Here is a 26,294-nt window from a genome sequence, read left to right on the forward strand (position 1 = left end):
CAAAACCCCACAATAGCTGGCCTGATGAGCGAGTTTAGCCTGTCATTTCAGTGAAAAGCCCGAATGCCGTTCATTATTAAGGATTATTTTGTCTACGACAAAAATGTATTACTACACCTAGTACAGCTATTTATTTTACTTTAGACAGTTTGAGTACGTACAATTAGTGATGTCCTTATGTGTTATTGATGCGATTTCTTATAAGAATCGACATAAGTTGATGTTAAGAAGTTTAAGTCGATGCAAATCATTTACTTAGACTGGTAGGTATTATACAATTAGTGATGTCTTAATTTGTTATCGATTCGACTTCTTATAACAATCGATATAAGTTAATGTTGAGAAGTTTAAGTCGATGCAAAACATTGATGTTTATATTTTTGCACAAAATTTTGTATTGTTTTACAAACCATTTATAGGCATATCTGTGGTAAATGTTATTTACCGACATCAATCAGGCGACAATTTTATTGTCACTCGAAACGAGAGGCCTATGCTAGTTGTGCATTTCACAGACGTCAAGAATTTATATGTCTCCGTATAGATTTACTTGAGTCGTTACGTTGAGTTGAGCGTATTGTTCCTTCCCGTAAGCTTCCAATATGCCAAAAGGTATGATGCTTAAGGGAAAATCAATAGAAATTGTTAGTTTAACTATTTTGAAAAGCAAATTCTATATGGTGGACCTCTTAAACCATTGACGATAGTCAAAGACCTTGTCGCAGCAGCATTTCGTATGTGGGCTCTAAATACTCATATAATGGTATCGGAAATACCCAGATGTCTACGTCAGCAGTGGCGTGGAATAGAACCACGATTTTAACGCGTGTAATTGTAACTATATTTTAACATAAGGTTTTGCGTATATGTTACATATTTGGATTGTTTCAAGATTAAAAATCTTCTTGGGCAAAGGTGTTGAAACATATTGGGTTCATACAAAATGTTTGAAAGGAAAGATATAAATGGGACGCTATGAGATCGGTCAAATGTTGTTTTCACAGGCGAGAGGTGATCGCCTCATTATTTGATATTCCGGAACAAGAAAAGGATTTATGCCTGACGCTTTGTTTATTTTAAGGTGAGGTGATGAATGCCAAAAGAAAAGCGGTTGATAGAAATGCTTACATCACACGAAGAGCCATCGATAATATTTTGTGATGAAGGAGCATCACTCACTAACTAACGTGAATTAATAAACAGGCTAAGATGAATATCTGAACAAGACTCGAATAAAAATATTAAAAATAAAGAAGGGGCGAAAATATTACCTCTACGGCGAAATCGCAACAGAACATGTTAGGAATATAGATCTCAGAACTACCACACACCGCTGGCAAAACTACTCACCTGGGCACAACCTCTAAGGTTGAAAGAACTCTTAATTTCCCTTTATTTTAATTAGATTTGTTGGTGTGTAATTCATTCTTAAATTATTATGGGTCAGATAATGAGCCGTGCGTCTCTTATCAGCTCCTAGTTCTGGGTCACCTTTTGAAATACGCAACATGGCTCTATTATTATTTCCCGAGATAATAATTTTTTGCTATCGGGCAGATTTTATTTATTACATTATTAATATAATATTATATGCAAATGACGCACTAACTTCATTCGTCATATTGTATTTTGAATTCAGTTTTTTTCGTAGATCTTACAAATACTAAGGCTGGGGTGCATCATATTAGCTGTTACAGTTAAGGTTTAAGTCAAATTTAACGTTAACAGTAAAGCTGACTTTATCATAGACTGCGTAATGTGTTGCACCATCGTATTCCTTGGCATTGTTAAAGTTAAAAAGTGAGGTATCAAGCCAATATCGAATATTTATTTGAATCTTTTGATCATTTATTTAACATTAACAGTAGCTTTAACCGGCGAAGATTGGACGGTTACAGTTAACAATTAAAAGTATGACATCATCTAAAAATTGTGAAATAGTGCAACAAATTTTTTGCCTAACCCGTAGTTTAGCATGCTTGTTATTGCTAAAGTTAATTAATGCAACCCGGCCCAATTACAAAATACACATTTTAAAAACGTTACATTCACTTCAGAGTCAATATTGGCAAGAATCAAAGGTTTAAAAGTATTGCATGGTACCTGACAATATTTAATAATGGCGTCATGTGATATTGACAAAACATACTAGCGCGGACAGCTTCTCCCTGATATTATAACTTATATGTTAGTGGATCAGATTGACATTGGAGATAACTACCTCGTTTCGTTTTAGGTGTGGTGGAAGAAATGTTCATAATAAAAATGGAGGGCGAAAAAAGAGTATATGAATGTACTCTCTGTCACCGGACGTACCCGAAACGCGGGAACTTCACTCAGCACTACAAACATGTACATCTGAAACAACGGCCCAAACTGATTAGTTGCCATCTCTGTGATGTGAAGGTACTGGTAAGCCAGAGGCCGAAACATATGGAAGAAGCTCACGGACTGCCCAGGCCACAATGTGGCGCCTGCGGGAAAAAATTTACATTCCCATTCCGCTTGCTGCAGCATCAACAAACGTTTCACATGGGCGAACGGAACTTTGCATGTAAACAGTGCGACCAGAGATTTCCGACGAATCATCATTTGAACCGACATATGATAACGCATTCCGACTCTAGGCCGTTTGAGTGTAAGTTTTGCGACAAGACGTTTAAGAATAAAAAGGGTTTGCGAGTGCATACGGATATACACATGAATCGCAGACGATACAAGTGTAAGACGTGTGGTAAGGCATTCGTGCAGAGCTCCAGCCTGAAGTATCATGTTGCGAAAAAACATCCGGAGGGCCTTTAGATATGTGTGTGAACAGTGTTGGAATGGAATTAAATAAAGTTTTTAATTCGGAGCATTGATTTTTAATTGAACACGTTACCTCCACTCTAGAACACCGCAAACCCCAAATAGCTGGTCTGACGATCCAGTTTGCCCAGTCATTTAAGTAAAATGGCCGGATGCCATTAATTTTTAGGGTTTATATTTGTTTACGACAAAAACGGAAACCTACACTTTATCCAGCTATTTATTTTACTTCAGACAGTTCGAGTACAAAATAATTAATAGTGATGTCCTAATATGTTATCGATTCAACTTCTTATAATAATCGACTTACGTTAATGTTAAGCAGTTAAAATCCATGCAAAACATTGATACTTGTGATGTGATATTTTTGCAGAATATTTTGTGTTTTACAAACCATTTACAGGCATCACTGTGGTAAATGTTATATCTAATCAATCAGGCGGCGACGCCATCTTGTTGTCACTCAAGAATTTATATGCCTCAGTATAGATTTACCTGTGAATTCTTTAAGTAAAAGTCAAATAAACATTATTAAATTAGGTTTTAGCTAAGCACTTTTGAATCGTCACTACAAATATTTCTTTTAAATTACTGAATCTACCGTTTGTTTGAATCATTTCAATCACTAGTGTTTTTACACTGGCTGCAATACAGGGTGGTTTTTTTGAGAAGGGCGGTGGTGGCCAAGTCGGAAACTACGAGACTTAGAGGAAAGTCGTGAAAGGAGACTTGCCCTCGATTTAAGAAGAACCAATAACTGCATATTTAGTTTTTTAATATTTCTTGAACTTTTGACTTTTGTATAATTGGACCAATGGTCTCTATTGCTGATAAGGATCAATCTTTGCAAAGGTATTTATTACTAAAAATGTGAAGAAATTGCAAATTTTTCTGTGTATTATTTTTACACGGAAGAAAACTCACTTCCTATTCAACCTTTTTTTAGAGATCTCACTTTTTTGTTGATATTCTATCGAGAATAAATTCTGTCATGGTATCAAATGCAGTGAGGTCATTAGAGAGACGGATAAACTTATACATTGAAGTCAACGGAAACCATTTTGAGCAACTTATTAGTTAGGTAAAAGTGAGATATGAAAAACAATTTGTAAAATTTATCTACTTGCCTTCATTTTTAGTAATATATTTCTTTGCAATGTTTGATCCTTATCAGCAACAGAGTCCATTGGTCCAATAACTCACGATGTATTTTTTTTTAAATCGTCTATTCAATTTCTGCCAAAAGTTCAAGAATATTTTAAAAACTAAATATGCAGGAACTGGTTTCTTATAAATGCAGGGCATGTCTCCTTTCACAACTTTTCTCTAAGTCTCGTAGTTACCGACTTGGCCATCATCCTCCTTGTCAAAAAACCACCTTGTATACAAAACAAATTTGTGTGTAAGCTGCTGCATCCAATGTATGAGTCGTGTTATAGTTAAAAGCGTTGTAAACATCAAATATTTCATAAAAAGTAATAAAGAATAAACTATATAAATTATCCTATATTGGATGCATCAACCTTTTGAGCTTGAATTCATTGTCTGTGAGAGGATGCTACGTGAACATGATGGTTGTGATAACTGTCATAATAGTAATTCTTTTCAACAAATACAATTAAGTATAACAGGTCGACCTGGCACACAAGCAGCACCCGTTCACAAGTTGACGCATAGGCCAGCCATCGTTCCCTTCGCACATATTTCAGGGAAGGAAACGACACGGCACACGGCGGCGTCGCAAGCAAGCCGTTTTAGTAAACACGACGAACCGTGTTATAGCATATAAAATTTCAAATTTAAAGCTCACAAAATAAACTAAACAATTATACATTCATTATATTATTCCTTCTATTATAAACCATCCATATATTATTGATAATAAATGAATTAGGATTCTATTGTAAGAATACGTATTTGTTTGAAGTGATTTTATAGTTTGAAGATTTTTAATCCTTCGGATAGCAAAAATAGTAGCACTGAGTTTATTTGAGATAGCCTCAATGTTAGCACCCCATTGAAGTTTTTCATCTAATACGATTCAAAGAAGCGAACTGACTAGACTGTACTCTACTAGTTTTAAAGGTTTAATTTATACTCCTTGATATTTTTTTTACATTTGGTAGGGAGAATTCAATACATTTTGTTTTACTCGCGTTAAGTGTCAAATTATTAAACCTTAACCATTTAAATATGTTTTCGCAGGACAGTCATTTATCTAAATTCTGTGATTGTCTGTCAATATTATAAACTAATGAAGTGTTGTCTGCGAAAAGAACAATCTCACATTCTTTCGAAGCTACAAATGGCAAATAATTAATATAGACGCGGAATACGAGAGGTCCTAGGATTAAACCCTGAGGCACGCCCGCTTACGTTGACCGTATATTTCGTTCCCGTAAGCTTGCAATATGCCGAACGGTATGATGCTTAAAGGAAAATCAATAGAAATTGGTATTTTGACTATTTTGAAAAGGAAAGTCTATATTGTGGACCGCTTAAACCATTGACGTTAGTAAGAAACCTTGTCGCAGTAGCATTAAGTATAAGTGCTCTTATGGTGTCGGAAATAACCAGATGTCTAGATACGTCAGGAGTGGCGTGGAATAGAACGAGCTATCTCCACCAGTCGTTGCGACTCGAAGAAAAATTGATAGTTACAAGATAAAAAATATTCTTTGGCAACATTGTTGTAAGATATTCTGTCCCTTATACACTCTATACATAAAATGTGACAAAAGAAAGATACTAATGTGACGCTATGGCAATGCTTTGTTTCGCTGCGAATTTCTAGTTTTAGAAAATAGAAGACTGGATGAATGATGTTCACATACACATTACGGAACAAAAAGATACAGGATTTGTGTCAGACGCTCTGTTGAATATAAAATTTCAAAAGAGAAGACTAACATGATGTGATGAATGCAAACGAGTACGAAAAGCGGTTCTCAAAAATGCTAACAATGATGTAACGAAGAGCCATCGTTAATGGAAATGATAAAGGTGCATCGCTCTCGTCGCATTAAATAAAATTTGGCATTTTAAGCAAGCTGGCAGATAACATGAATTATTAAATCGGCTAACATGAATTCATATCTGATCGAAATTCTATTAAAAATAAACAAGGAGCGATAATATTACCTCATTGACGAAACCGAACCATCGAACGCGGTCCGGTGGAGGACCATATTCGATGGTATGTCGCATCGTTCATCGCACCATACCGAGTACGACGCCGGATTAATTGGTGTGAGGATTGTTTTAATTGGCGCGTCATTCATTCTTAAAATATCGGTTAGACAATCATCAGAGCGTCTCCTTTAAGAGTCACCTTTTCAAATACGCAACATGGTTCTATTATTATTTGCCGAGATAGAATTCTATGCCTTCCAGTAGACTTATTCAAGTTATATTCTTCAATTCACGTTTTTGAATTTACTTTTTTCCCAGATCTTACAAGTTTACATTTAAAACACGTTTATAACGGCACCTTACATTCACTTGAGAGTTAAGATTGGCAAGAATCAAAGGTGTAAAAATATTGAATGGTGCTTGACAATATTTAATAATGGCGTCATGTGATATTGACAAAACACACTCGCGCAGACAGCTTCTCTCTGATATTATATGTTAGTGGGATGAGATTGACATAGGTGATAAACAAGTTCGTTTTAGATATGGCGGAACAAAGGTTCATATTAAAAGTGGAGGATGGAAAAGAAATATTCGAGTGTTCGGTCTGTCATCGGAAGTACACGAAACGCGCGAGCTTCTGTCATCACTACAAACATGTACATGTGAAACAAAGCCCTGAACTGAATAGTTGCCATGTCTGTGATGTGAAGGTACGTGTAAGCCAGAGGCCCAAACATATGGAAGAAGCTCACGTACTGCCCAGGCCACAATGCGGCGCTTGCGGGAAAAAATTCCCGTTCCGATCCCGCTTGCTGCAGCACCAAAAAACGTTTCACATGGGCGAGAAGAACTTCGAATGTAGCAAGTGTGAAATGAAGTTTACGACTAAAGACCACTTAAACACACATTTGACATAGCATTCCAACTTTAGGCCGCTTACGTGTGACATAAGGTGGTTTGCGAGTGCATACGGATATACACATCAATAGGAGACGATACAAGTGTAAGACGAGGAAGCGAGGCATTCGTGCAGAACTGCAGCCTGAAGTATCATGTTGCGAAAAAACATCCGGAGGGCCTTTAGATATGTGTGTGAACAGTGTTGGAATGGAATTAAATAAAGTTTTTTATTCGGTGCACTGATTTTGAATTGAACACATTACTTTCACCCTCCTAGTGGTAGGGGAGGCAAGCGGGGATTTCGGGATTTTATCGAGTGCGGCTGAATAACATAAGGGTGTTTGCACCTTGTGAAGTACTCCCACCATACTTGAGCCCATTCCTGAGTTCGCACGTCTAGGGCAGCCGATCGTATTAGTAAATAAATAACCGATTTTTTTGAAAAACACAAGCGCGTCATATTGTGGTGCTGATCCCAATACGTTCGTTTTTTATTAGCTTTTTATTTTTATAAAGCGTTTATTGAATTCAGCGCAGTAAGTTTGAAATCAAATATGTTGCTACCGTAAAACCGGACCGACTTTCCTCCACAAAACTGTCAGATTATGGGTAAGGATGACAAGGATATTAAAATTAAACCGACTGTATAATGTTGGTGCTCAGTGATTGCCAGCGACGGGCAGCAATGAAATGCTGACCCTGTCACGAGTAGACGGTAACGCTCCACGCAAATACAACACCATTTCATTCGCTTATAAGTTTCGCGCCAAAAGCGGTTGGTAAACCCAAATCATTAATAAATCGCCTTACACTGAAAAGATGATTTACGATGTAACATATTTTAACCATTGCTGGGATCTAAGTTAACGTAAAAAAATATGGCCGTTTTTGCCGAAAATCGTATATATTTCGATACTCTCAAAGGAATCAAAACTTATAGGGTATTTTCCGTAGACCTAAAACTATGGATTTTGGCAAGTAATACCGTCTTATACTAAAAATTAGAGAAAAATCTGAAAACTATACATTTTAATTTTTACAAATAATATTTGACGGTGAAATTAACAGTTTTTCCCCTTTAGTTTCAAATGAGGAGGTTGAACCGCTACCACTCCCATCGACCTCTTCAGCTAGTGTAAGTAGGAATATAACCACTCGTAATCTAGTATGGAAACGGAATTTTTTTAATCTTGTTGAAGAAGCTTTACCATTCCAAGGAAATATACACTACCCGCAGAGTATTATGGAACTTACCACCCCGTTCAATTTTTTTTCTTATTTCTTTGAAGATGAATTTATCAAACAAATAGTGAATGAATCCAACAAATATGCAATACAGAAAAATGCTAATTTCACCGATACTATTATCGTCTTCGAGCTACGTAAATTTCTAGGCATACTTATTTATTCTTCTGTGTATCATTTACCAAGTGTACGATCATATTGGTCAACAAAAATTAGATTTTCACCTATCGCTGATACAAAGGCAGTAAATCGATTTGAAAAAATTCGTCAAATTTTTCATATATTGAATCATAACGAACATCACGTTCCCGTTGGTCATCCTAATCACGACAGATTGCACAAGATCAGACCTGTTATCGATTACCTAAACAAACAATTTATGAGTGTTCCTTTTGATCACAGACTGTCGGTAGACGAACAAATGTGTGCAACCAAGATTTCACACTTTATGAAGCAGTACCTGCCGAACAAACCTTTTTTGTCTTGTGTTGCTTGATGGGATACGCGTACAGCTTTGAGATCTATTCAGAAGCACAAAATATTGAAAGATTACAAAATGAACCTGATTTTGGTGCCGTGTCACATACACATACAGTTATCCGTTTGTTGCGACCTGTTCCTCCAAAAGTTAATCATATAGTGTATTTCGGTAACTTTTACACAAATGTTGCTTTATTCTATTATCTTTGAGGAGAAGGAATCTACAGCTTGGGAACTGTGCAAAGAAATAGACTAGGAAAGACCTGCAAATTGCCAGAAAAAAAAGACGTAATGAAAGCTGATGTTCCCAGAGGGTCATACTGTGAAAATGTTACACATTACAATGGATTAGACCTGGTTGCTACTAGTTGGAAAGACAATAAACAGGTTTTATTGCTTTCGACTTATGTAGGAGCAGAACCACTCGAATCCATCAATCGGTTTGACAAAAAGCAAAAAACTACAGTTGAAATCCCTTGCCCAAGAGTCGTGAAAGAGTACAATACTCATATGGGCGGCGTCCACCTAATGGACAGCTATTTAGGTCGTTACCGCATCAGAATGAAGTCTCGCAAATGGACAACAAGATTGTTTTATCATCTGCTAGACATGACGGTCATCAACGCTTGGGTGCTCTACAAAAAAGTACTGACCAAAAAAGGAGAGAATCCTAAGCAAATAATGAATTTAGCTGACTTTAGAACAGATCTAGCAGAATCTCTATGTAAGTACCAAAGTTACAATCACGATAATGAACGTGGCCGTCCAAGCTCTATTCGCTCAGAAGAAGCAACAATCAAGAAAGCAAGGACAACTCGAGCACATGAACAAGTAATGCCAACCAGAGATGTCCGTTTCGACAATGTAAGGCATGAAAGAGAATATTCAAATGTGAGAAATTAATGTTAAAAAAAACTGTAGGAAGTTCACATCTGTCATGTGTTTAAAATGTAAAGTTTCTTTGTGTGAGAACAAAAACAATAATTGTTTCTCTTCATTTCATAAAAATTAAAACCATATTTTTTTTTGACTTAATGCATGGAGTATCAAAAATGATACCTAAAGTTTTAATAGAAATAAATATACTAAAATTTGATAAATATTTTTTTTATTATTTTTACCGAGTATTGTGCCCCTAAATCTATGCTACATATTTTTTTCAAAATATTTAAAAATATCATGCATTTAAGGGTTAAGAATACTTACAACATCAAAAAACCTAAAAATATAATGTTTCTGAAAATATACCTTATTGCGTAAACTAAAGCTCGACACTAATATTTCGGCCATCTTTGCTATCAATATTAAAAGGATGATCACTGTCGGACCATGTTCATTCGATCTCTATATATCGACTATATGCTCATCTTAAATAACTCCATGTGAACCCGCTATGATACTATTGGCTTCGCTCAGATATGTTTATAATATGTTAGTGGGATGTGATTGACATAGGACATAACAAGCTCGTTTCGTTTTAGGTATGGCGGAACAAATGTTCATATTAAAAGTGGTGGATGGAAAAGAAATATTCGAGTGTTCGGTCTGTCATCGGACATACGCGAAACGCGCGCACTTCTCTCAGCACTTCAAACATGTACATCTGAAACAACGGCCCAAACTGCGTAGTTGCCATCTCTGTGATGTGAAGGTGATTGAAAGCCAGCGGCCGAAGCACATGGAAGAAGCTCACGGACTGCCCAGGCCAGAATGCGGCGCCTGCGGGAAAAAATTTACATTCCCATTCCGCTTGCTGCAGCATCAGCAAACTTTTCACATGGGCGAACGTAACTTTGCATGTGAACAGTGTGACATGAGATTTCCGACGAATCAACGTTTGAACCGACATATGATATCGCATTCCGAATCTAGGCCGTTTTCGTGTAACTTTTGCGGGAAGTCATTCAAGAGTAAAAAGGGTTTGCGAGTGCATACGGATATACACATCGATCGGAGACGATACAAGTGTAGCACGTGTGGTGAGGCATTCGTGCAGAGCTCCAGCCTGAAGTATCATGTTGCGAAACGACATCCGGAGTGCGTTTGATTTGTTTATGAACAGTGTTAGATTGGAATTAAATAAAGTGTAAAAGTCCCTTATATACTCTTATTGATTGTTTTATCCTTATATTTTTTTGATGTAGTTTTTGAAATAATAAAAATCCAAAATACCTTACAAAAACTACTTTAAGTACGTTGTCAAGCTTAATACAAATATCATACGCAGACCTAGAACAAAAATTATGATACGGGAAGCATCTTGGAAATAATATCGCCAGTTGCTAAACGGTATTAAAATTTATTTTAATGAGTTTGATTTTGCCATAAATTTTTAAAATAGAAAAAGCAGGATTTTAAAGATTTCAAACCATTTTAGAAGCCAGCCTTACCTCGTAGCTTAATTTATAACATCAAAAAAATCTGAAAATATTAGCTTAGACCAAAGTAGCTGTATTCACATCAGTCAACTGTCTGATCTTTTAAACTTATCCTATTTGCTATGCTACTGATATGTGGGCCCCACTGTAATTTACTATCTATAGTAATGTAAAGAAAAACAGTAGAATCTACAAATTCCAGAGTTAAAATGTAGCACTATCTTAACCTTTGTTTGTTTAATATTTGGTAGTTGAAATCGAATACATTTTTTTACTGTATATCAATAGGTTATTATTTGTGTGAACTAATTTAAAACATTTGACATAGTATCGTTAAGCATTTTGCTATCCACCTTATTGTCTTTCCGTTTTATATTGAATACAAGTGACGTGTCATCAGCAAATAAAACTATATCCGTGAGTTTTTCTATCATAAATGGAATATCGTTAGTACAGACTAAAAGGAGAAACGGGCCAAGGATGGAGCCCTGTGGCACGCCTATCGCTACATCAGAGCTTTTTGATTGTATAGCGCAAATGTCTACATACTTACTGTTTACGACTCTTTAAGCAAAAAGTCATTAATTTTAAAGAATTGTCGCAAAGTCCATAAAACTTAAGTAAAATATTAAAATCCACGCAATCAAAAGCCTTCGAAAGATCACTTCGAAAATAGCTATTGCATTATGGAAGTCCTCCCAAGAGTCAAACACATGTTTAACAAGTTCCATTCCAGCATCCATTGTTGACTTTCCCCTGGTAAAACGAAATTGCTTGGGGTGTAGTATATTATTAGTATATGGGGTGTAGTGTATAGAATTGCTATCTTCACTGGTATCCTGGTTGCCCCTGACTTAAATAGTGGTATAATTCTACTTAGTTTCATCAGGTTGTCCCCAAACCATATCAGCACAAGTAATAAATGTAACAAGTTATAAAATATTAGCTTAATGTGGCGCGGGGCAACCACTTCAATTACTACCGACAATGATTTCACTGATATACCTCACATATCTTCGATGACTTTTAGCTTTAACATTTTGAAAATTTTGACTAGGAATGTGGCTGTCATGTTCAAACTGAAACGCAGAGCCAGTAGCACCGATATTTAGCTTTAGCAAGTGCTCAGCTTTAGTTTCACTGGAGTCAAGGTGTTACGTTGTTTTACTCGGTATGGTATCCAAAAAGTAATAAAAACACGAGCTACTTAATTTTTATCATAAATACTATTTACATTTAAGGTAATATATTTATTGCTCTAAGTTTTATTTACTCTACTCGATTCAGCATTAGTAATGTTCCATACTGTCTTAATTTTACTGTCCGAATTACTAATTCTATCCATGATAGCTAAGCTATCAATAAGTTTTCTAATCATATAAATCGAAAAAAAGTATCCAATAGATTTGTAAGCCAGAAGTTGTCCAGTCATTGAATTTTAAGTGGTAAGTTAATTTGATTCATTTAACGGGAAGGGTTATTTCGTGAATATCTTTCACTGCTGAAAACAAATCGTGAATCATCTGTTTGGAGTTCGAATCTATGAACCGAAAATATGAAGCTTGACAAAACTAAAAGTACAATTTATACAACTTTATAAATTTATCTTTGCTATCGGCCTAAACTTTCGAATCGAGTTTAACTGTGGTCTTTTGGTGGGTATTACTAGTTATTATCTGCAACGATCCGATTCTAAACAATTGAACACTTTCTTTAATATATAAATTTTACTATAAAACTTATTGTCTAGGCAGGTGGCTGTTCTTGCAGTGATTTGAACTGCTTCCTTTGAAAAAGCATTTCTTAAATTCATATTGACATCTCACATATTTTTACATACTCTTTAATATTACAATTACCACGTCTTGCCATTACGGTTTTTACATATATCTTGAATGTTTTGTCAGGTAATTCTGTTATAGTTGTGGGGAGTTAATTATAGAATGTAATAAAATTTCCCAATAATGACTTATTTGCCTTACTAGTTCTAAAACTGGATATGGCGATTTTATGTTTATTTCTATTGTTAAAGTTATGCAGTTCTTTCTATAAACAGATCTCGCACTAACTGCTGTTTTCTTTAAAATGACGATGCTATCAATATCAGCCGCCATACCCTAGAGCAGAATACTGTAGGACAAATGGTGTGGTAATTCGAAAAATATACAAATCTAGCCGTTGCTATATCCAATAGTTGCCTTATTTTCCAAACGGCGGAGAATCTCAACTTAATTTAGGTGACAATTTCTCAATATGGGGAAATCGATAATCTCTGGCTAGAAGTGCTCTATCAACATACCCTTTGTATTCATTTATAGAACTATCCATACTAATCCTTTCCTAATAGCCCTTTCGTCTATACAAAAATTCACATAAATAAGATGTTCACTAATTATAGACAGTTTTTCTTGAGCGTCAAATGATTCAGAGGTTAATCCAGGTTACGCGGTAATTCTTTCATACCGGTGTGTAATGAATAAGCCCCAGGTGAAATAAATAAATAATTTTATTATATAATTGTTATTATTATTAATCTAGGTTTCTCCAAAATCCAGTCTCGTATTTATAAATGGATTGTTTCGAGACTTTTGTTTTAATAATATTGTCTAATTTCTTGTATAATATTTCAAATATTCATTAAAGAGTACCGGAATCTTTCAATTTCCGCGAACTTTGCTACCAATGTTAAACCGATTTTAATCTCATTGTCTGACCATGTTCATTCGAATGTTTTTATAAATGGGTATCGAATAGTTATTCGACTAAAATAATTCAATGTCAACCCGCTAAGAAACGATTATCATGCACGTAAGCGAACAGCTTCGCTCTTATATTATTTGTTATATGTAAGTGGGATGTGATTGACATAGGAGATAACAAGATCGTTTCGTTTTAGGTATGGCGGAACAAATGTTCATATTAAAAGTGGTGGATGGAAAAGAAATATTCGAGTGTTCGGTCTGTCATCGCACATACGCGAAACGCGCGCATTTCTCTCAGCACTATAGACATGTACATCTGAAACAACGGCCCAAACTGCGTAGTTGCCATCTCTGTGATGTGAAGGTGATTGAAAGCCAGCGGCCGAAACACATGGAAGATGCTCACGGTCTGCCCAGGCCAGAATGCGGCGCCTGCGGGAAAAAGTTCACGTTTTCATACCTCTTGCTGCAGCATCAACAAACATTTCATATGGGCGAACGTAACTTTACATGTAAACAGTGTGACAGGAGATTTCCGACGAATCATCATTTGAACCGACATATGATATCGCATTCCGACTCTACGCCGTTTACGTGTAACTTTTGCGGGAAGACGTTGAAGAATAAAGAAGGTTTGCGAGTACATACGTACACACACAGATCGAAGACCATACAAATTTAACACGTGTGGCGAGGCATTGGTGCAGAGCTCCAGCTTTAAGTATCATGTTGTGAAACGACATCCGGAGTTTAGATCTGTGTTGTGCAAAGTGTTGGATTGAAATAAAATAAAGTGTAAAATTTTAAATCCCTTATTTGGTCTTACTACTTCTTTTATTCTTAAATTTTTGCGCAAGTTATGGACGAAAGAGACCTTAGAATTTTGGGTTAATTCATCGAAACTGTGGCTCAGTTTAAAATAAACATTTCAGATTATTCTGGTGACTTTGCGACTATGCTAATATCCTGACCATCTCGTTTAGCCTTACATTTGTGATAAATGGAATACTCTATTAAAAATGTTGGTTCTCTAACTTCTCATAAAATTAAATATTTGACTTTCTTAAGTTATTTAATTCTCTTACAATATTTAAACCATATATGTGTATCATATAACATACATTAAATACTCCGTAGGTCCTATGATCGATTACTGAGCTGTTCCTTTATCTGTCTCTATGGTAAATCTATATTAAATATAGAACCTTGTATGCGATTTCTTGCTAATTTGTCGAATGGTATTAATTGCAATTTAGCATATCATATCGAAGGCCCTGTTAAGAACATAAAATAGGATTTTAGTTATGTTAACTGTAAGCCTCTATTTCCATTAACGCACGCACACTAAAACAAAATGACTGACGTATCGCTAGTGTAAGACGTAGCTGTCATGAACACTAAACTAATAAACCTGGCCTGTTGTCCTAACAGAAAAAGGATCTATCTAAACACATAAATTATCTAAGTTCTATCCCTCAAAAGGTCTTATATAGTTGTGCGGCGTTAATATAGCACTTAGAGCCTTTTATACACGCATGGCATGTATGTAAGCTATCCTTATAACAGAATCTTTAAACATAATTTTAATTTTAACTTTAATAAGTTCATATAAAAAAGTGGCTCCTCTACTCCCCCGAATACGAGGCAGTAGTAACATTTATCTGAGGGCGAAAGCCGACAAGCGGGGACTGTCCGTATGTTGACCACTTGTCACAAAGTACATATAATTACTAACACTATTAGATTATAAGTTTACTCAATGGATCATAGTTATCTGAAAATAAATGTTTAATTTATTTATTATTTATCAAATTTTGCTTACGTCACTTTTAACAATCCCCAGTAATCAAAAGCGATTATTTACGATACGATTTTATTATCAGGTCTGACCAATGAGCATTGGCATGGTCAACCAATTGAGCTGCAATTGGTTTTTATATTCATTTATTTACCATTATACAAGATGGACCTGGTCAAGATCGCCGGAATACGTTGGGGGCAAGGGGTTGAGGGCAGCGCAGGACCGATCGTCGTGGAAATCTTTGGGGGAGGCCTTTGTCCAGCAGTAGACCTGATTACGATGATGATTTGCCATTAAATAGGATGGTACAAATTTGGTCTTACAATAGCTTAAAGTATCTCCTATTTAGAAATTACCAATAGCATGCAAACTTGTCTTTGTCATATATTTTTATTACAATATTTTATATTTACACAAAATGATTATTTCAAAAATTATAAAAAAATTGACTGACCGATTTGCGTGCATTGCGAATATAATATAGATATCCAAGGATTACTGTGGTTTAAGATTAATGCTCTAAACAGATTAAAACAATGCAGCTTATTAGACATTACTCGATTTAAATAAATCCTCTAAATATTATATTTATATAAAATTTTGTTTATTAAAAAACACCATAGTGCTTTTCATGATATTTCTACTAAGTGTTTCATGGCAATCTTTGAAATGAAAGTACAGTACAATGGTAGACATGTGCAGTATTTTACTATAATTTTAAGTTAATTCATTAATAATAATCAAAAATAAATTAAAAATTATATGGCGCTTACGTAAATTGCATCTGAACGGTTTCGCGCTCTTTCTATCTTATCACCTAATATTGGAGTGAGAGGATTTACCGATTATAAAACTCCGATTTGCAATAAAATAGAATCTGGGTCCAAAATAACTTGTTCCCTTTTTCTAGGTGGGAATAGCAAACATATTGTTATCAAAGTGGAGGACGATACAAAATGGTTCGCGTGTTCTGTCTGTGATTACAAAGTGAAAACCCAGAGGACACTGGAAGAACATATCGAAGCTGTACACAACTATGTGAAGTGCGAATATTGTGACGAAAAAGTGGAGATGAATCGGCGGCTGTCGCATTACGAGGCTGTGCACGATAAAGTGATGGAGATATGCGATCTGTGCGAGCACCTGTTCGACGGAAAAGTCCATTTGGACGAACACCGAAAGATTTGTGCGATAGGCGAGTATGCGTTGCTATATTATACGGGTGGGGAAATTTCTGCCAATTATCATAATTTTATTGATTGAGTTGGTTTGGTTATGCATAAAAGCTAGATGGAAGTTTTTCTGCATAGAATCACAGAGCGAATGGGAATGAGTGTTTGGAACGATAGATTTAGGTGTAGATTCCACGGAGACCGGTAGAAATGTTGGTCCATGTTAGACTATCAAATATAAGAGAGCTTGCATATATTTATAGAGCGAAAGAGAGTGAAGGTTTTGGTCGACCTAGATATGGGTACATATAACTACCAGTAGGAGGCCAGGGAGTCTAAAAAAGATCCCAAGTCAAGTCAGCCATATTACATGTAAGTACATTATGAGTGGGAAGACAAAGATGTTAATTGTATATTTGTATGACCATTTCTTATAATATCCTAAAAAAAGCCCGCTGGGTCTTTTGCGCTACTTATATTAATATCTGAGGCATAATTTTTCGAACGGGGTGAAAGATTCTGATATTCATTATCTCTATTCAATGCCTATCCACTACTAGAAGTTTGCCGTCAGTTCAGCAAACTTCGTCCAGTTTTGTGCCAAGCAAAACAAGTCTTTCACTATGTTGATGTTGGTCTGTTCCCGGATGTTTCAAAGTAGAGATTTTTTTGCGATTAACGCTTCGCTTGGCCTCGAAATTGAGGTTGTATCTCCTCATCAGAAGTTGTAAACGGTCGTATCTCTCATGACCGGTTTCTGCTGATGCGCTCCAATATTTTATATTCGAAACTTTCTGGGTCCAGCTAATGCGTAGTATTAATTCTCCGGTAGCACAATATCTCGAAAGCGGCTGAAAGTAATAAAAATTATGATGATAAGCTTTTTCTCATCCTCCACTCGCCTTGATTAAGTTTTGTTCTTCACCTGCTCTCTTCAGTATGCATCTGATGGAGCCAGAATCTTATCATGAAATGTATGGTCAAACCACCTCAAATGAATCGTGTCTTGTCATTCGTAATGGCCAGTAACAACAAAATACTAACATCACTAACTGATATTCATTCAATTTATACAACGGTATTTTCTTTAAGCAGTCAGTAAAGACATAAACAAGATCGAGGACGAAAAGGGCGTTAAATACGCTTGCAGAATCTGTGACTTCCGATCGAAAGTACGGAAAACAACGTTATCTCATATGAGAAGCCGCCACGCCTTCACTAACTGCCAGATCTGCAAACTCCGGCTGAGAAGAGAACAACTCCACTTACACAACATGACGGTTCACAGCATCCCTATACCGAGGTGCAATGTTTGCGGTCAAGTATTTAATAGCGAAAATAAACTGAGCAAACACCAGGAAAATGTTTGTCATAATGGCGAGTATAATTTTTTATAAAATTTTACGAAAGTCTTTTCTGATAGCATCTGATCTCATAAGATAAAAGAAAATTAAATAGTCCAGTAGTATTATCATATACTTGTGGCGTACTCTCTCAGTCATTAATTCTTATCATCTTCTTAGCATGTAGTGATTTTGTTGAATATATGCTAACCTTAGAGACACCATTAAATTACAGCTTGTGTTTGTAACTATTTCAAATTCAATAAAAATTTTGTTCCCTTTAAAAACTGTGCTCCGAAAATGACAAAAGTTTTTTGTTTTTAGCTGAAATCGTAAAAAAGTATTCGGTTTTGGAAGAAAAGGGCAAAAAGAAATATGCGTGCAATATGTGTCCACTGAAACTTGACACTTGCCTATCAATAATACGTCACGTCTCCAGGGTCCACAGCGAATTCGTGAGCTGTGCGCTCTGCAAAGTCAAAATAATGCGGACACATATTGCGGCCCATAAGGAGAAAGAGCACGGGATGAAGTCTCCGGCCTGTGGAGTTTGCGGAAGAGTTTTCAACAGCAAAAGCAAAATGGAAAAGCATCAACAGGTTGCTCATATGGGCGAGAGCAACTATAAATGCCCGCACTGTCCAAAGTCTTTCCGATGGAAGACAAACTTGACCTATCATTTGAATATACATTTGGGTATCAAGAATTATGCGTGCGATCGATGTGACGCAAAGTTTGTGCAACCGAATAGCTTGAATTATCACATGAAAAAGCATCATCCTTCTTAAGACGCTTTTTTAAGCTTTTCTTTAACTCCGTAGGTAGTTTTTAGGTTAAATTGAATTAGAAGCAGTTTCTTTAAAGCTATTTCACTGAATCCTTTTGTACTGCTGATATTATGTGTTGTAATGTTTTCAAAATGGCTGCTATCATAAAATGGCGACTGGTTTATATTTTTTAAGCAGTTAGTGAAGTGTATGTAGAACCTCTTATTGTTGGATAAAAGTTATACTAATTTTTATACGAGTTGTCGTATCACCGCTCTTCGACAACACTTCCCTTAAAGCCTCGCCTAGTATCGGAATACTGGGTCTCGAAATCTCGAGCGATTCCCAATGTCGTGGCCATCTGGAAGGCAAAGCCAAATTGGCTTCGAAGACACTGAGCGTCATTAATAGAGAACGGCAATACTTCAAGCGCTCTACAAAGCGTCATCATCTCTGGTCTGGTGCACCCCAGTATCAGCTCGATCCATTTGACCGCGTGCAACGTACAGCAGCTCGAATTGTCGGGGACCCAGTGCTCTGTGAAAGGCTGGATCACTTGGCGTTGCGTAGAGATGTCGCTTCATTGTGTGTCTTCTACCGCATTTATCACGGGGAGTGTTCCGTAGAGCTGCTTAACCTGATTCCTGCTGCCGAATTGCACCTTTGCTCGACACGCCACAAGTTAGGATATCATTTCCACCATCTGGACCTTTCTTCCACGTACTAGAAAGCTGTGGAATGAACTTCCTTGTGCGGTGTTTCCGGGAAGATACGACATGGGTGCCTAAACCTAAAAAAGCGCGTAAACCTTCCTTAAAGGCCGGCAACGCTCCTGTGATTTCTCTGGTGTTGCAAGAGATTTTGGGCGGTGGTGATCACTTAACAACAGGTGACCCGTACGCTCGTTAGTCCTCCTATTCCATAAAAAAAGAGTTACAAAACCCAGGTTTTTAACCAGTGTATTGCCAGTAATGACAAACAGAACGCAGATGTCCTCGCTAACTATGGGCCTTAAGGAGGAAGCTCATGGTCGCTCGGAGGGCAATGGAGAGAGGGCTTTGCTCGGGAGTCGGCCTGCCAGATCGAGATCCTTAGGAGAACCAAAGTCACTGACATAGCCCATATGGTTGCGAAACTGAAGTGGCAGTGGGCAGGGCACATAGCTCGCACAGATGGCCGTTGGGGCAGTAATGTCCTCGAATAGCGACCACGTACCGGAAGACGTAGTATTGGTAGGCCCCCACAAGATCGACCGACGATCTGGTCAAGATCGCCGGAATAGGTTGGATGAGGGCAGCGCAGGACCGATCGTCATGGCGATCTTTGGGGGAGGCCTTTGTCCAGCAGTGGACGTTTGGCTGAAAGCTTGATGATGATATTTGAATATAAAATAATGACACAGCATAAACTCTAAACGATTACAACTTTTTAAATATAATTTCCATTTTTTTTTTACCAAAATTTATGGACGATGCGGAGTCTCTAACCCAACGTGTTTACCTCTAAGCTAACCTGAAGTCTGAAGCATTGCATTGTATATCTTGGCATATTTCTTGTAAAATCACTTACGTTTCAACGAGCGAAATATTAACTCCTAAGTCCTATTCCTAATTTTCTAAATGTTATGAGTTACCTTCTGTGTTTATTCCGCTAAGATTTATCTTCAGCCAAATCTCGTCATAGAGTCCGTCGGGTTGGCGTCTCCTAAGGATGCCTCGTGTAGAGGCAAACCACATGTCGAATTGGTAGAAGATAAATTTTAGAGGAATGAACGCTTAAGATAACTTACTATTTCAATAATTTGGCTGTAAAGCAAATCCTGTAGATAGATCCACGACGGATGAGCTGGACATACAAACCAGGAGTTATGAAAGACGCGTCAAAAAGACGGTTGATATCTTAGAAGTAGTTGTTATCTTAGGGCTAGAGCGCTAGAGGCATCCAGTCTCGGTTAGAAACCCGCACCGTCGTTTAATTAAGTAAAGATATAATTTTGGATTTAGTAAGTCCTATAAAATATGTTTTAAAATGATGTAAATGTTAATGTATCAAATCATTTTAGTAAAGAGTATATTTTAAAGAAAATTATTATTGATCTAAAAATTATTACCTTATATAATATGATTAATTAAGATTAAAAGAAATAGGATTATCTTAACCTCATTTTATAGGTGTTTTCATCTCTAATAATATTTAAATTTCTTTATAATTGTGAGATATATATTTTAGTAAGGTTTATGTTTTACTTGTAAGGTTTAACCTTTCCACATATTGGATCAGCGACGCTTTTTGAACTGTTGTTGTTCTAATATACAGTACCTACGATCGAGATTAGTATTTTGTTTGATAAATAATATTTAGATGTTTTCTTGAGTGTTAATTCCGCCAATATTCGTCTTCAAACAATTCGCATGTAACACGTGTTTCGCCTCTACACGAGGCATCCTTAGGAGATGTTGACTCGCCAAACTCTGGCACGAGACGGTTAGAAATAATAAAACACAAATATAATATGTTTACATTGTTGATTGAACAAAAAAAATTTGGTTTCTTCACCATTATTACGTATCTCTTTCGGAGGTAATACGTCACAACAGCCGATCAATCACAGAGCGCCAACTCATGCGACGAAGGCATAAAAGAGCAGTCTCGTGCCAGAGTTTGGCAAGTAAACATCTCTTGAAGATGCCTCGTGTAGAGGCGAAACACGTGTCGAATTGTTTGAAGACGAATATTGGCGGTATTAACACTCAAGAAAACTCAAAACATTTGGATAATTATGGATTTCCGTAAAATAACTCCTACTTCAATAAATTTTCAATAATATTTAGATACGAAATTCATACTGATGAAATATGAATAATATTTTTTTGCATAATTAAATAAAAAACTCGAGTGCAATTAGTTTAACATTTTATTAGAAATAAGTTTTAACTGTAAATACATATTTTTGTCATCACAATTTTAATTATGAAATCGGATTTTATCCTGATACAGCAAGTATCCATACTGTCTGTCTGACTGAAGAGATGGACCTTTAACGTAGTTGGTCGCGTAACTTTAAAAATATTACATAATATAACATGCTGTATTAGACCGATGTCGTAATAGTCGGATGAAACCCATTGGAAACTTGGAAATGAGAGACGATAACGAAAAGAATATAACAAAATGAAAGGAAAAATAAATTACGGGCGATCTGAGGTCGGGAAGTGGACGGGGAGGGGGAGGTGTTTTAAGGGTAAAAACGGTTTATCTCGATTTCCGGCAAAACTGCAAGGTCTATGGAATAAGTCAAATGGCAAAGTTGTAGGTAATAAAAAGATCTACAGCTTTTGTCATTTTAACATAAATTTTGAGGGTATGTCAAAAAATTGTTTTTTACCTTAAAGCACCCCCCTTTTCCACTTCCCGACCTCAGATCGCCCATAATTTATTTTTCTTTTAATTTTTGTTATATTCTCTTCCGTTTCTAATGGGTTTCATCCTACTATTTTTTTTTCATATTATCATTTTCAAAGGCACTGGTCCATATATGCAGAAGGCGTTGGTCATTTAAACGCACTTAAAATTGAAATATGTGTGTTTTACAGTTTCCACTAATAATTTAAAATAATTCTATACAATTTGGGCAGCTTTACCCCTTAGAATTCACAATAAATAATGTTTCCTCGAACTGAGCACTCTGGCTTAGGTATATATTGGTCACGACCATCTACCGTGGTGATGCTACCAACTGTTAGTTAGTAGTTGGCACTAGAGTAGTGCCAACTAACTTACACGAATCAAGTAAGTTAAGATCTGAATATAATATGCTATTATAGTTATTTCTAATTATGGTGATAATTATATTAAATAGTATTTAAAATATATTAACAGTAGTTAAATGAATGTTATTATTAATTGGGATATATTGTGACAGTTCATGACGATGATAGTGCCTGTTAACAAATCAAGCTGACATATATGAAGACCGAACTGGACTTTAAGTCAACGCCAACAGATATTAATGTTTGCCCTTGGGATTTGTGGATGTCATGGCAGATTTAACGGGCAATTAGTGATGCTGCATGGTGCATCCTAGTTGCCATTTTAATGACTCATGAGTTATCCTTGGTATATGTACTTCATGTTCCAATATACCTACATTTATTATAAATAATATGTTATGATTTTTTTAAAATTGATAACCCTCACTTCTAGGATTAATACACGAATAAAATTTGAAAAACAAAATTTTATGAACGATGCGGGATTCGAACCTACGACCACCGGCGTTCCGTGCCGGTGCTCTAACCAACTGAGCTAACCGTTCGAGTACCGCCTCGTTATAAAATTCTGTTTGCTTTGTTCAACTCTCAGGCTGTGGCTTTTCGAATCTACGCGAACGGTTAGCTCAGTTGGTTAGAGCACCGGCACGGAACGCCGGTGGTCGTAGGTTCGAATCCCGCATCGTTCATAAAATTTTGTTTTTCAAATTTTATTTGTACATTTATCATATTAATATCACTATAATAATAGTGTATCCGTGACATTACAATATCACCAAAACCACGCCGTTAAATTGTAAGAAATGACATCGTATGACAATCTACCGTTTTACTATAATATCACTAGTGAAATTGTAATATCACGGCTTTGACAATATACCTGCGACATACATACAATAATTGCTCGTTTAAATTGGACAAAATTACGATTACATCCATCACAAAAGCATCGATGATTTAAGAGACCTTGCTTATTGCTAGATTTTAATGATAGAATTATAATAATGTTAATTTAGTATAATATTATATATATTATATTAATTACTATTTTAAACTGTAATTTTAGTATTTACCATAATTATTAATGTTTCAATTAATAAATATTATGTTCTAAATGTATTTTGTATTTTATTATTGATTTAATGCACCGATACTATCGAATTTATTCAATAATACCATCGATCTCAGAGACGCTTATAAAGAGTGAACCCTTTATAATACCACGTTGGGGAAACAGATCTTACTCCCGACGTCTGCTATCAAAACTACTGTTGACCAGACGGTACGTCTGCTTGGGACACAACGGTAGCAGATATTTTTTCGTTAAATATACACAGAGTAAGACAAGACAAGCGATATACCACAATAAAGGTAATATAACAGACTATAAAAGTAAGAATATTTAATTTTAAAACTTTTATCTGTGTAGATACGACAAGCCGTCAAAATGCGGTCAGCCGTTCAGCCCTACTTTAAACGAAATTTGTTTAAATTACGCAGTATCTATTGTTTATGTAATCTAACAAAGCGCTAGTTTGTTTAATAACTAAAGCATTGACGTTCGTTTTTATAAACAAGCCGAAACACTTCAAAAGCAATAAATTTTATCGTAACACGAGCCCGTTGAAATTGGCGTCGGTAACGCGCGGCGGCTTAAGACGGGCTTGTGCGCCACGCGCTTTGTGGCAGCTTAGCCAATGACGGGTTATTTATCATTTGACCACACATATAGCCGAGTTGTGAGTGAGCCTTCTTACTAAGATATAGGTACCGGGTTCGAATCCCGGTAGGTGCAAATATTTATATCATGAATATGAATGTTTGTTTCCGAGTCATAGATGTTTATATGTATTTTTGTAAACTTAAAAAAGTATATCGTTTGTAAATAAAATTTATGAACGATGCGGGAGTCGAACCGAATCCATAGGATCTACTTTACAGTTGAAAACCTGCACAACCCACATAAATGCATATTATGAAATTGACTTGAGATAAAAAAAAAGTGTGTGTATCAGCTCCGACGCACGACTGCAGTTTACTCCTCAAGAACGATTGTATTTGAATAGATAATAAATAAAATCAGATCCAATGGAGTCGGTTACAAACAGACATACAGCAGAAGCTAATAAAAGAGAATTAATTATATATATGTATGTATATGTATATATATGTATATATATATATATATATATGTATATATATGTATATATATATATATATTAAAAAAATAAAATAACTTCATAGTTAATAGTGATTTTTCTTATGGTCAGGTACTTAATTATTAAAAATCTGTGATCAGCGCCATCTATCGAAAACCGTTATGTTGTCATATTACTCGATAGATTCAGTGATCGATTTGGAAATAGGATATAGTTTAGGAAAGTGCCACTAGATGACGTTTAATCTAGTATTATTTATTTTTAATTTGAACTTTGATGAGGTGTCTGTTGTTCAACGCCATCTAACAAAGTTTAGGAAACTAACTTTCATTAGCCACAATACTTCTTATTGCAAAATAAAATAATTTTCAAAAGTAACGTTAGGTGGCCGACAGGAAAATGGAATGCTAATTGTTGCACTATTGGTAAGCAGACAAAGTCTGTTTTTATTTAAATGAGAAAAACGTTACTATAAAATTTTGATGAGTAAGTTTTACTCTCCATGTTTTTCTCATATCGGGCGCTATATATGAAAATCGATTCTTGAGGAGTAAACTCCAAAAATTAAAGTGATAACCCTCACTTCTGGGATTAATTACACTAATTCAAATTGTCAACAAAATTGTTTAGATTTAAAAGAGCGACATCTTACGTAAATTTCCTAATATACAAATATTGGGGCTGAGCAGGTTATCAACTGTAAAGTTGATCCTGTAGATGAAGCCACAACCTGAGAGTTGAACCATTTGTGAACCTTACGTCACTCGATCGGTTGGCTCAGTGGAAGAGCGCTCGCACGGAACGCGAGAAGTCGCGGGATCGAGTCCCGCATTTTATTTACAAATCTAATTTGTTTAATTTATCCCAGATGTGAGGGTTATCACTTTAATAAAATAACAAATTGTTCAGTATATCGTATTAAATATTATATCGTTGTCTTGGGGGCAAGATAATGTGTGTAAAAGTGTATCAATATTTATTTTTCTAATGCTGTCAGCTGTTGCGGCGTACTTACGGCTGTACTTTTTTTTTATTTTACGGACTACGAGTTTTAATAAACATAATTAAATAGCTATGATTAGGTATATATTGGGTTAGGTTTATCCCGGTAGGTGCAAGCATTTATATGATGAATATGGATGTTTGTTTCCGAGTAATGGATGTTTAAATGTATTTATGTATGTTTATATGAATTTATGTATGTTTAAGTAAGTATATTGTATTAAATATATCATTGTCTTGTAACCCATAACACAGGCTATAGATGCTTAACTTGGGGCAAGATAATTTGTGTAAAAAGTGTGTCAATAATTATTATGATTGAAAAACGGAGTGCATTGCACTTTTATTCCAAGTTGTTTTATAGCCTCAATATTGTATCGCCAGTAGCGACTGTTTACGATATAGTGTTGGTATAATAAATAAACTTACCATTTACTAAATGTTGCAATCAATACCTGACCAAAAGCTGCGTTCCGTGCCGGTGCTCTAACCAACTGAGCTAACCGTTCGAGTACCGCTTCGTTATAAAATTCTGTTTGCTTCATGTATGTAGGTGTATTAATACTTGAAGTGAGGGTTATCACTTTAAAAACAGAACATATGGAATAGATTGTATTCCGATTTTGCTTTAG

The 26,294-nt window shown here is 35.8% G+C and overlaps 1 protein-coding gene across 8 annotated transcripts in view; it reads left to right on the plus strand.

The window, feature by feature from the left end:
- LOC126973462 (zinc finger protein 567-like) overlaps positions 1-26,294 on the plus strand; it is a 64,195-nt gene that overhangs the window by 28,867 nt on the left and 9,034 nt on the right. For 2 of the 8 annotated variants that reach the window (XM_050820755.1, XM_050820756.1), the window contains exons 6-8: positions 16,360-16,648; positions 17,721-17,998; positions 18,289-23,568. The exons of 3 other annotated variants lie outside the window; for them this stretch is intronic. In XM_050820755.1, the coding sequence (XP_050676712.1) occupies positions 16,360-16,648; positions 17,721-17,998; positions 18,289-18,752 (1,031 nt within the window). In that variant the 3' untranslated portion in view covers positions 18,753-23,568. Of the gene's footprint in view, positions 1-2,236; positions 2,855-10,049; positions 10,669-13,842; positions 14,593-16,359; positions 16,649-17,720; positions 17,999-18,288; positions 23,569-26,294 lie in introns of those variants that run through there. 3 more of the 8 variants (XM_050820766.1, XM_050820760.1, XM_050820758.1) reach the window with 3 other exon arrangements.

The sequence above is a fragment of the Leptidea sinapis genome, chromosome 29 (genome assembly GCF_905404315.1).
Source record: "Leptidea sinapis chromosome 29, ilLepSina1.1, whole genome shotgun sequence".
NCBI lineage: Eukaryota > Metazoa > Arthropoda > Insecta > Lepidoptera > Pieridae > Leptidea > Leptidea sinapis.